This window comes from Zalophus californianus, chromosome 4 (assembly GCF_009762305.2).
Source record: "Zalophus californianus isolate mZalCal1 chromosome 4, mZalCal1.pri.v2, whole genome shotgun sequence".
In the NCBI taxonomy this organism is placed as follows: Eukaryota; Metazoa; Chordata; class Mammalia; order Carnivora; family Otariidae; genus Zalophus; species Zalophus californianus.
Window position 1 is genome coordinate 50,366,039 of NC_045598.1, and position 12,557 is coordinate 50,378,595.

The window sequence follows — 12,557 nt, forward strand, 5'->3', positions numbered from 1 at the left end:
GAAGTCCTTGAATATGATTCTGTGAAATTTACGTTTTATTATGTAGGCAATAGGAATTCATTGATGTTTATTTTTCTTCTACGGGCAATATTTTAAGTTCATTTGAAATGAAAGAATAAAAATATAAAATCATCCAGAGTTACAGTTTTTCATTTTCTAGTTTCTCTTCTAAGTCTTTGCCCATAGGCATGTATACTTTTTATATAGTTGTAATTTTTATTTAGCCATTTGTTTGTATTTAAATATTTTATAATGTGAAGATTATTTAATATTGCTGAAATTCTTTTTTTTTTTTTTAAACACTGTGTGTACTTTTCTGTGTCTGGGAAGCTAACATGAGCAGTGAACTAAATGTGGGCGGGAAGACCAGGTAGGAGACTCTTGTGTTAGTGCTGGTGAAAAGTGAGAAGTCTCCAAAGCAGCAGGAAGAAGGGGGACAGCCCAAAAGAAGAGGGTGAGACTGCCTGGGTTCTCCTGAATTCCAGCTGATAGTAGAGAGTGTTTCATCCAGCTTCCATTACTGATTACTTTTCCAGAAATAGTCCTCAGTCACATCATTTCAAATTCGGGTCACTTGTGGTGGTGACAGTTTGAAATAACCCATCAATTTCTCTGCTTGTGTTCAAAATAGTATTTATCAAGCCTCAAGTCAGCCCCTCTAGCTAATTAACCTCTTGATATGAATTTTGCAATCAAGGTCTAATTAGAGCTTTTCTTCCTTTTTCCATATGTTTTTGTGCACCTCAGGGGAGGCTTCAGGGATTTATGTGAAAAGTATAATACCTGGCAGTGCTGCTTACCACAACGGCCAAATTCAAGTGAATGACAAAATAGTTGCTGTAAGTAACTGCCCTTTGTTTTAGAATTGAATCAAGTTGGGGAAAAGAAGTTATCTTGATTATAGTGTGTATGAGAGGATAATGGCTTTATATAATCTCATAATGTTTTTAAAAAATTAAGTTCAGTGAAATCTCATTGATTTGGCTCTCAGGGTCCTAAGTTTGTTTTTTGTGTTTGCTTTTGTTTTTTTTTACTGTGTGTGAAGAAAGGAGTCACTAACCATAATGGTAGGGAAAATACACACATACACACACACACACACACACACACACACACACACACACGGGAAAGATATTCTAGCATTCTCCTAAAAAAAAGACTTCCAAGCACCTCTATGTTCTTTAAACTCACTCATTTTATATACACTTTAGTAAGTTATTAACCAGGTCTTTTTAATGTTTCTACTAACAGTAATTTTGAGTACATACAAATTTGAGATATTTTATAGATCAGAGAATATAGTAATTACCTTTTGTCCATTCAGGCTGGTCTTTCTCCATTTAGTAGAAATTGGTTAAATATTAAAGTTTATTTGAATAATATTTTTGAAGCATAAACACACATCTGGATAGACACACACATTTAATTTAGTGATTTACATAGACGCGAATGTTTATTGGTGTCATTTGAATCTTTGTCCTTCAGGTCCATCTAAGGAAGCATCTTTCATGACTCTTGGCTTAGGAAATGCCTTGTGATTTGCAGGGGTAGAGGCCTAATTTTATTCTGCCTTGTCAGAATTGAAAATAGCAGCTAACTTGAAACCTCTGTGTAATGGGTCTCCTAATATTTTAGGTCGATGGTGTGAATATTCAGGGTTTTGCCAACCAGGATGTTGTTGAAGTATTACGAAATGCAGGGCAAGTGGTACACCTAACCCTAGTTCGAAGGAAGACATCTTCATCTGCTTCTCCACTCGAATGGCCTTCAGACACAGGTAGTTTTTATTTTTTTATTTTATTTTATTTATTTTAATGTATTATGTTAGTCACCATACAGTACATCATTAGTTTTTGATGTAGTGTTCCATGATTCCTTGTTTGCATATAGCTCCCAGTGCTCCATGCAATACGACACAGGTAGTTAATGCCACTATCCCTCTCCCCACCCCATAGTCTGGGCTTGGAAGAATAGCTTACTTATGGAAGTTGTTCTGTGAGTCTGGGAAGGAAAAACTGCCCATCTTTTATAATGCAGTGATGGAGAAATGAATCCGCTCATTTGTGCATTGAAGAAGTTTCCTTTGCCTATTTTGATGTGCCAGTCCAAATGTTAGAACATGAACCCTCACATGCATTAACTCTGAGAGCTGTTCTAAATGGAGATGGAAATCATTTTTCCAAAAAGCTTCTAAATTTCATTTATTACTTATATTTGAATAATAAAGCTTTGACACCTTTTGTTCTAGGGGCTCTCATTTGTCTACTGCTTTGACATTTTGCACATTTCAGATTTCTTATGACTTCTAACAATATATTTGATTCTAATGTCTCCTGATTTACTCTTTGAAATACAGAGGGGAAAAATAAAACCTGGATTTCTATTAAGGATATTTTTATTTGTGAAATACTTGTTATTTTGATTAAAGAATAGCAAATTTCATTATAGAACAAATACATAATTATATGTATCCCAGTTTTTTAACTACCAAGTTATTAATGTGTAGATCAACAGAATTGACAATCCTGAAAAACAAATTCAATGTAAAATGAATTACTAGTTAGAGAACTAGTAAGTAAGAATAATTCCTTTAGAATTTGTCAGACGAGGAATACATTTTTCCCCCTCTCTTTTGAAGAATATAATAAGCCTGGAAGCCTTGCTTTTTTTTTTTTTTTAAAGATTTTATTGGAAGCCTTGCTTTCAGTTGATACTGATTTATACTTAAATCGGAACTTTTTAAATTTTAGGTGATAGTGGAAATTTTGCTGCTGAAAGACAGATGCCCTTTCAACTGCATCGTATGTATGAAATTAAAAATCACCTGAATAGTACAGATTGTACAAATGCTATACTGACCTTAAAAGGTTTACATAAATATTTATATCAACATAATGGTTTTTAATAGCTCTGATAGAGCCCTTGGCTTCAGTCTACTGTATCAAATAAAGTATGTCATCTGCGAATTAGCAATTCTTCCCTGCGCATGCCTACATTTTAAATTTATGTTGGGATAAATTTTGACTCTAAATTTGCATTTCTTCCGTGGTTGAGAGGTCCTTCGTGTGGGTTTTACTAGCACCCTTGGAAGAGTGCTCTACTCTAGCATTTATCATACCTTGCAGCAATCACCTGTTTGATGTGCAGCCACTCTAATGTAGGGGAATGGTGATGCCTTGGTTTCCTGCCCCATGTAACAACATTTTCATGTGCCGTCCACAGCCAGCATTTGTCTGTTTTATTGCAGCAAACCTCGCGACTTCTAGCTCTTGGGCAATACCTTCCTCTACCATTCTAAATCTGTCTTTTTGGCCTCTAAACTCCTGTTTGTATACCTTGTACATCTTATTTGTGTACCAGTTTGGATACTAGTAGCATTCAATTACATCATGTACTGCTCTGTACCATAAACTCTGGTATGTAACTATTTTCCCCAGGGACACTAGCAGCTTCTGGCCACGTTACTTTGGCTAGTACTAGGCTGTGCTTTTCGTCTGTATCAATGGATTAATGATCTAAGAAATTTTATGCGTGGTTAAAAATATCATGTTAAGATCATAGGAACTTAAAAAAAATTTTTTTACAGTATTTTTATTTGAGAGAGAGTGTGAGAGCATGAGTGCCTAGTGGGGGGAGGGGCAGAGAGAGAGAGGGAGAGAAGCAGACTCCCTGCTGAGCGGAGCCCCACATGGGACTCCATCCCAGGACTCCAAGATCATGACCCAAGTGGAAATCAAAAGTCAGACACAACCAACTGAGCCACCCATGCGCCCCAAGATCATGGGAACTTTTAACTGGTTATAAAAATTGACCCTTGATAGCACAGGTTTGAACTGTGTAGGTCCACTTATACATGGATTTTTCTCCATTACAGTACTGTATTTTTGTAAATGTATTTTCTTATGATTTTCTTAATAAAATTTTCTTTTCTCTAGCTTTATTGTAAGAATACAGTATATAATACACATAATATACAAAATATGTTAATTGACTATGCTATCAACAGCTTCTGCTCAACAGTATGCTATTAGTAGTTAAATTTGGAGGGGGGGAGTCAAAAGTTTTATGTGGGTTTCAATTGCATGGGGAAGGGAAGTGCCCCTGATCCCCAAATTGTTCATGGGTCAACAGTATTATAAAAATATTTAAACATACAGAAAAATAAAAAAATAATATAACAAATACCCACAAACTACCATTTAGATTCAGCAGTTAATGTTTTGCCATATTTGTTTCATCTATTTATCTTTTTTCCTTAATCATTTAAGAGTGAACAGTAGACATCATGGCACTTTAATCCTACATACTTCAATCTGTAGTTTCTAAAAATAAAGATATTATATAATAATATCACACCAAAGAAAATTAATTGTAATTCCCTAATATCAAATACTTAACACATTGGCCCCAAATGTCTTTTGTAGCTTCTTTTCCCTCTTCCCCCTCTCTGAAGGAAAAACCTCATAAAATTAAGATTCAATCACACATTGGACTTACTGTCTGCATTATGTTTCTTTGGTTTCTTAATCTAGAAGAATCCCCCATCCCTGCCTCTGTGGCACAGACTTATTGTAAAGGGATTTGTCCATTTGTCACTAGAATACTACATTCTGAATTTAATTGTCCTTGTGGTATAATTCAACTTGTTCCTCTATCCACTATGTTTCCTGTGAGAAGCTAGATAGAAAGCCTTAGATCCAGGTTAAATATTTTTGTTAAGAATACTTTATACGTCATGTGTGATCATTTAAAAATGACCTAAAATGACTCTTGTTCAACCTTTCTTGTGTTTTAAGAGATACATAGTGACTTGCATGCTTGAGATTAAACTCTTTACTTAGCTCACTTTAGCGATGGGAGGAACCACTGCAACCAGCGGAATTCTCTCCAAGTCCCTTCCAATTCCTAGAGTTATTTTTTTTAAAACTCGTGATGAAGTCATGCCAGAACCTAGGAGAGCCCAGGGCACTGGAATGGGCTTATTCTGCATATCTTGCTCCTTACCCACCACAACCACAAGAGTATAAGACTTAAGTGTTCTTTTTCTTTTCCAAGGCTATTTGGAAAAGTATCTACTTCTGCTTTGTCAACAGCTTTACCTTGATCTTACCTTCCCATTGCCTGGTTCCTTATCCTTTTCAATAAAGGAATCATATATGTAAGTTACCTGAGGTGTTTGTCATGAGGTTGTGAACAGGACTGGAATAAGCTCACTTAAATATGGTCTTCAGCTGCTAGTGATTCAAGTTAGCAATTCTTATTTTAGGAACTGCTGTAGAACCATCGGAAACACCAGCCCGCTACCTAACTGGAGCTGTGGAAACTGAAACTGATTTGGATGGAGGGGATGAGGAAACTGAAGAAAGAATGGATATTCTGAAAAATGACAACATACAAGCCTTAGAAAAATTAGGTAGGCACAAAGCATGACTTTCTCATTTGTTAACTGTTTTCTCTCTTTATAGTTAATATAACGTGAGAAATTTTAGACGCATTTTGAAAGATACAAATTAGGATTTTTTTTTTTTAAGATTTATTTATTTGAGAGAGAGAGCAAGCGAGCACATGAGCGGGGGCAGGGCCAGAGGGAGAGGAAGCAGACTCCCTGCTGAGCAGGGAGGGGACATGGGACTTGATCCCAGGACCTGGCAGATGCTTAACTGACTGAGCCACCCAGGTGCCCCCAAAATAACATACTCTTTTTTTTTTTTTTAAGACTATTCATTTGAGAGAGAGCGAACACACAAGCAGAGGGAGCTGCAGGCAGAGGGAGAAGCAGGCAGAGGGAGAAGCAGGCTCCCCACTAAGCAAGGAGCCCAACTCGGGACTCGATCCTAGGATCCTGGGACCATAAGCTGAGCCGAAAGCAGATGCTTAACTGACTGAGCCACCCAGGCATCCCCAAAATCGGATATTCTTAATATCAACATCTTAACACTTGTGGCAGTTGGGGACCAAGCATGTTATTGTTTAATCTTTGTTTAATTTTGCATGCACTTTTTTTTTAAGATTTTATTTATTTATTTATTTGAGAGAGAGAGAGCATGAGAGGGGAGAGGGTCGGAGGGAGAAGTCGACTCCCCGCTGAGCCAGGAGCCCGATGTGGGACTCGATCCCAGGACTCTGGGATCATGACCTGAGCCGAAGGCAGTCGCTTAACCAACTGAGCCACCCAGGCGCCCTTGCATGCACTTTTGTTAGTATGTGTTAACTATTTTTTAATCTTGTCAGCATTTTTAATTAGTGCATATATTAACGTATTATCATTGATATAGCTGTAGATATCTAGCTATCTATACATACAGCAGTGTTTCCTTTTACCGTAATAATTCATAATGTATACATATTTACATGTTATATCAAATTGCCAGATTGCTATATATTTATATTTTAATCTTCTTTTTAATTTATGTGCAACTTTGTCCTATTACTTTGTACTCTGATACCTTGGCTACATAGTTGACTCTGTTCTGGAAGCATTTTGAACAGCAGTCTCACACGAGTCCCTGCACAGGGGTGCTCTGGAAAGCCTTGACAGTTGAATGAAATGGGATACTTAACACCATCCTCTTGCAGAGAAGTTTTGGCTTTGATTGTCTTGTCTCAGGAAAGGATGACCTCAGGGAAGGAGTAACCCCTCATGCAAGTTAAAAAATTTCCTATAATTTGGAAATTTACCTTATTCTTTTTGACCCAAGTGGATTAAGTTAGATCTTTGCTATTTATGTTCAAGTGAACCCAGATAGATTTTCATGGAACTATTGCATGAAAATCAAATACATTCTGAAGTTAGAAATATTTTCAGACACTTTTATCTGCTTTTTTTGGACCAATCTCATTGCATTTTTTTCCTTCATGAATATATATAATTTCAGCTTGACGGTAAGACCAAAGTCATTGAACTGTTAAGAAGTTAGCTGTCTTTTTTGCTGTAGGGCAGAAAAACTTTCCCTTCTTCCCTTCTAGGTTCTTTGACTGGTCTAATAATTAAATTGACATAAAACAGATTAATAGGAGAAGAACAAATTTCATAAGTATGGGAGCCCCATAAAAATATGAGGCCCAAGAGTAAGTTGGGCAATTGAGGTTTATATACCATTCTAAAATAAGGAACAGGATAGAGGCCTGGGGCTTCAAAGATGAGGAGGGTAATTCGCAGCATGGTAAGAAAAGCAAATGTTTGGTAATTAAAAGTTTGCTGTGCCATGCCAATAGGTCTTTCAGAGAAAAAAGTTACCTCTGGTAATAACTCTTTCTGGTATAAGCCTTCTATCTAAATTCTTTTTTTATTATGTTAATCACCTTACATTACATCATTAGTTTTTGATGTAGTGTTCCATGATTGTTTCTGCATAACACCCAGTGCTCCACACAGAACGTGCCCTCTTTAATACCCATCACCAGGCTAACCCATCCCCCCACCCCCTCCCCTCCAGAACCCTCAGTTTGTTTTTCAGAGTCCATCGTCTCTCATGGTTCGTCTCCCCCTCCGATTCCCCCCCCTTCATTCTTCCCCTCCTGCTATCTTCTTCTTTTTTTTTTTCTTAACATATATTGCATTATTTGTTTCAGAAGTACAGATCTGTGACTTCTATCTAAATTCTTTTAGGTAGTTAAGGGAAAGATAAAAGTTTTTCCTGAGTCTGCTGGGTCTTGATTGCCTTCAGGTCAAAATACTCTACATGCTAAAATGGCATATTTTGGGGTGGCATATTCTGCTCCCCTTCATTGCCATGTGAATAATTGTTTCAGATCATCACCCTGTTCATTTTTTTAAGTCACTTTGTGTCGCCCAGGATTTATTGTCTGTGAAAATAGTCTTTTTCCTCTGGTACTTAGCTTTGTGCTCTGCTTTAAAACTCATGACTGTCTGTACTTTCATTATACAAATGAAAGATGAAAGAGTTAAAAGAATTATAGGTGAGATATCATTATTTTATACATGTGTATGAAATGTCATCTTTAAATATCATGTTTTTAAGCTTACGATTCAACCAAAACGTTGCAAATTAGCTTGCCAGATAAGAAACTGCTGCACGGAAATTTAACAGAGATGGTAGAACTCTTAACGTAATTTCTTACGGAAGTGCAAAAGGTGCAGAGCCCACATGAATGATATTTTGCTTTTAATAAGATCTTTGGTTATCCCTTACGTGTGACCTAGCATGTCAGTTGATAGTTATTTCATGAATATACTTTTGTACATCTAGTGAGTTAAGCTCTTTAGTGTTTATTAGTCTTAGGCTCTGAATTCTGAGGTTAGCCTTTACTTGATGATTTGCATTATGTAATTAAGCATTATATGCATCCAAGATGAGCTGTCCATGCTGAAGACTGAAAGAGCTGATATTGCAAGTTATGTTCGATTTTAGACAGATGGTTATGTCAGCTGGAGTAAGTGTTCTGTGACTTGTTTAATCTTAAGACAAAATTGAGTTTTTCTTTAACTTAAAAAAAGTGAAGGTTTGTTTATTTTCTGCTACTGCTATGGATATAAGTTGAAATTGTATTTTTAGTACTTTAACTTTTGCCTATTAGGCATTATTCAGACTATGAACTGTGTCCTGAGCTTCTGGCTAAGATCATAATGGAGGACACGCAGGGCACTTAAAATCTTAGTTCTTTAATGTTATCTTACACTAAGCAAAAGCAATATTCTACTCAAGAGTCACAAAGGTATAACCAAGTAACTACATGAGACCAAAGTACACAGAGTTTCTAGTATGTTAAAGCTCATGCATCTCCCTTGTTGAATTAAACCAGACCTGGTTTTATATCCGCCCAAATGAGAAGTCTGACCGGATTGTGTTGATATGCCCAGTTGATTGTAAAGATGTCTTGATAAGTTTTTACTTTTTCTGTGGGTGAGTGGAAGGTATTACTTTGAAGTGATTAACATTTAAATTCAATCCTTGTTTGTCTTAACATATTGTAAAGCAAAGCCAGATGTATTTTACTTGTAAACTGCAGGATGTTTACATATAAAGTGCATATATTTCAAATTTCATTTCTAATTCATCATGTTCCTCTTCCCTTTAAAATAGTCCTTCACAAAAGCCCCTTCATAATTTGGTCACAACTGGCCTTACATTTTACGTTAGTCTTATAAGTCACCTCTGATTTCCTTTACCTGGTAGACCCAAGTTAATGCATTTTCCTTTTTATTCATTTCCCTTTTACTTACTGGAACTGTGCTATTAGTGAGGAATTTAGTAAAGTTTTGGCTCAGAGTAGCTTCATTTTTTTTTTTTTTTTTTAATCCAGAAAAGGTCCCAGACTCTACAGAAAATGAGCTGAAATCTAGATGGGAAAACCTCTTGGGCCCGGATTATGAAGTAATGGTATGTTAAAATATTGTAATAAAAAAAAATTCATGTCTCATTGCAGGTCAAGCTCCTAACATTGCAGCTTAAAGAAATGGGAGAGCCCGAGATTAGCCAGCTTGACTTTATTTTTCCTCCTGCCTTTCTTCCCTAGTGGATCAATTGATGTTTTTACCTCTTTCAACATTTTAAGCTGTAAGAACAATTAAGGACTGCGCACAAGTTTCAGTTATAATTAGCAGACACTCGGTTCATGTTGAAAACAATTAAGTCAACGGTAGGCAGAAGAATCTTAGAAGATTTGCCTTTAAATTTACAACCTGTATCAGCTGCTTAAAATTGCTGGCTTTTTTTATGATTGCTTTTATGATCTGTTTGTTTTATTGTACACTGAAAGGGCTGTGGATATTAGTCCTATGTTTCACAAAGAATCTTGATTAACAGTTTTATGAGAAAAATGAAAGAATGATTATCAAATGTATTAGGGAGAACAGGAAGTAATTTAGGTTAGGTATAAGTTTATAGCACCAGTGGTCCATTAGACTTCCTTTCACCTGTTACTAGATTCATTGAGTGAGGGATTGATTCCATTCCCCCCTATGAATCCACGTGAAAACGGGAAGCTGTGCTTAGAAAAGCTTCTACAGTGTTCACTAAATGAATTAGTAATAAAATATTCTATTACATTTCTATTGTCATTCATGTTTTCTTACATATGTTTATCATTAGTACTTGTTGGCTGGTTGGAGATTTTTTTTTCTCAGTTCAGAACATACCACCACTATCTTACTGTCAGAAAATTTCCATTGTCGTTAAGATGAGTTAAAACATTCCATAACTCTATTCTTGCTAATTTTATACTTTCTTTTGGTCCTCATGAACTGCTGCTTCCTTACTTCATAGAGTGCAAATGTTTGTTATTAGGCTATCACCTTAGCAAATAACTTTTTCTACTATTCTTAGTGGTTTGATATTCAAAGTAATTTGGCGTCCCAGTATTTATAAATGGGACAGTTTTGTGATGGGCTCTTTTTGGTTAAAATTTTATCTTCCTTATAACTACTCCTCCAAACTTAAGGAGTGAGGAGTGTTAGAAGGAGTGAGAACGTAACATAATGGTGAGAGGAGACAGAATTTGAAGTTGGGAATTTAAAGTGACAACTTATTCGTTAACGGTTCTTGCTGTTTTGAGGGATGAGGAGCAGAAAGGAGAAACCAGGCAAGATAAGTAAATGCATGCATGCACTCATGTACTCCACTGTTTCTGATTTCATTTTTCTTCTAGAATCTACTTATATGAAATGTACTTCTAGAAGCTTTAGTTAGATCATTGCTTAACTTACCCCTCCTTCCAGCTGCACCATACTTTATTTACAACTTACAGATGCAAATCATCAGTAAAGTATTTTGCTTGCTAGGAATTCACTTCTGTGGATATCTGCCACTGAGGCTAGGCCAGGATTAAGAGCTTTAAGTATTCCATGAGCTTCTCACCAGGCCAGGTCTTTCTGTTTGTGTCCTTTCCAGCTATTTCTCCCAGGGAAATGGTGGAGTTTGCTGTGGAAAGTCAGATGCTTCAGTTTTTCCAAACTTGTCTCACTTAACTGACCTGGCAAATTTTGTTTTAAGGCCTGAATTTAAAAGTAAAAATGATTATACTCTTGGCTTTGTTAAAAGGATAAAATTTGTATGGACTCCTTACAACAGAGGATTATATTAAAATTTTAGGGGTCATGGATTTTTAAAAATACTGTATGTGTTTTGCCCATCCCCTTCTGGTTCAGCTGAGTAATTTAGGGGAGAAGATTGCTATAGAAAACAGTAACAACAACAACAAAAAATCTCTGAAATTTTACATTATGTATTATACGTCTGGATTTCAGAAATACTGGAAAAATGATAATGCATATCAGATGGTGTTATCAGTATATAGGGTTTACAGATTTTTTTTAGAAAACCTAAGAAGAAATAAAGTTATGCTTTTACAGATATTGGAGATCTTTTTTTCTTGCAAATTTAGGTGGCTACTTTGGATACGCAGATTGCAGATGATGCCGAGTTACAGAAATATTCAAAGGTAAGCATTATTTTTTTTTAAATGTTTTCTGTTGTTTGAAGAACTCTCTCTAAGTTCTCGTTAGAGAACCTAAGTTTGTGCTGTGACCGAAGTTTCCAAAATTTAGTCTTAGATGTTTTCTGGAAATGTGGTAGGTTCTCACTGTTATGAAAGGTGATGGTTAGATATGCCTGGGAAGAACATGGAGTGCCTGTGCCTCTTTCAGAAGCCAAAACCCCGCTTTGATGCTTTGCCCACCTTATAGGTAGTACACAGAGTAACATTGTCCAGAGTGCGTTAGCCTTGCAGACATTATCAGCAGAACTTTAAAAATGTTTCTTAAAAATCAAGACCACAAACATGGACTTTACAAAATCTTTCGGGTCTAGATGTCTAAAGACAGAAAAGTGCATTATAAGCGGCATTTTTTCTTGAACTTAAAACATTTTATAGCAAGAGCTTTATTTCTAATGGCAAAATGCCAGGAGGTGAAGGTAACAGTTTCCCCAAGCATTTTTAGTTTTTTCCTCACTACAAATTAATTTTATAGTTCTTCTTCTGGATAATCAAAAAGGGCATTTGGCCAAAGAGAAGCCTTCTTGGTGGCTTTCTCAACAAATGATGAGAACAGAAAGATGTTCTTATTAGAATAGTTTCAGAATTTATACTCTAATCCTACATCGGTATATGAGTTCAGTCCAGCTAAAACTCTGCTATCACATGCACTATTTGAGAGGAGTTCTTTGTGTCCCATGTGGGTTTTGTAAGAAGTTCTCTCTTTAGATAGTTCTACCATTTCTTTGAGTATTTGTGCTGAATATTTCTCTTCCATAATTTTATATTATATGGGCTGTCATTTTATAGGTTTGAATTTTCAAGGCTGATACTGTAGAGAGTATTTCTTTCCTCCTATACTAACCTGCATTTTGAGTCACTACCTTGCTATACCTATGGGGCCAACTGACCAAGCTTTTCTCTGATGGGCCATATAAAAGCATCATGGCACAACTTGTAATTAATTTTAAATTGCTTACAAAATCATCATTAGAGCAGTCACTAATTAGTAATTCCATCTAACTATGCTGAGAGGAATTTAAGAGGATAGTAAGAAATGTAAATAACTTCACCAAATTTCAATCGTTATTAATCACTGCAGTACAGTTTACTGATTACATGGA

The 12,557-nt window shown here is 36.0% G+C and overlaps 1 protein-coding gene across 7 annotated transcripts in view; it reads left to right on the forward strand.

Moving 5' to 3' along the window:
* Positions 1-12,557, forward strand: part of PATJ (PATJ crumbs cell polarity complex component) — a 349,292-nt gene that overhangs the window by 39,602 nt on the left and 297,133 nt on the right. For 5 of the 7 annotated variants that reach the window (XM_027607398.1, XM_027607438.1, XM_027607423.1 and 2 more), the window contains exons 10-15: positions 748-839; positions 1,636-1,777; positions 2,751-2,801; positions 5,267-5,413; positions 9,265-9,341; positions 11,344-11,400. In XM_027607398.1, coding sequence (XP_027463199.1) covers positions 748-839; positions 1,636-1,777; positions 2,751-2,801; positions 5,267-5,413; positions 9,265-9,341; positions 11,344-11,400 — 566 coding nt within the window. The remainder of the gene's footprint in view (positions 1-747; positions 840-1,635; positions 1,778-2,750; positions 2,802-5,266; positions 5,414-9,264; positions 9,342-11,343; positions 11,401-12,557) is intronic. The other 2 variants (XM_027607414.1, XM_027607441.1) reach the window with 1 other exon arrangement.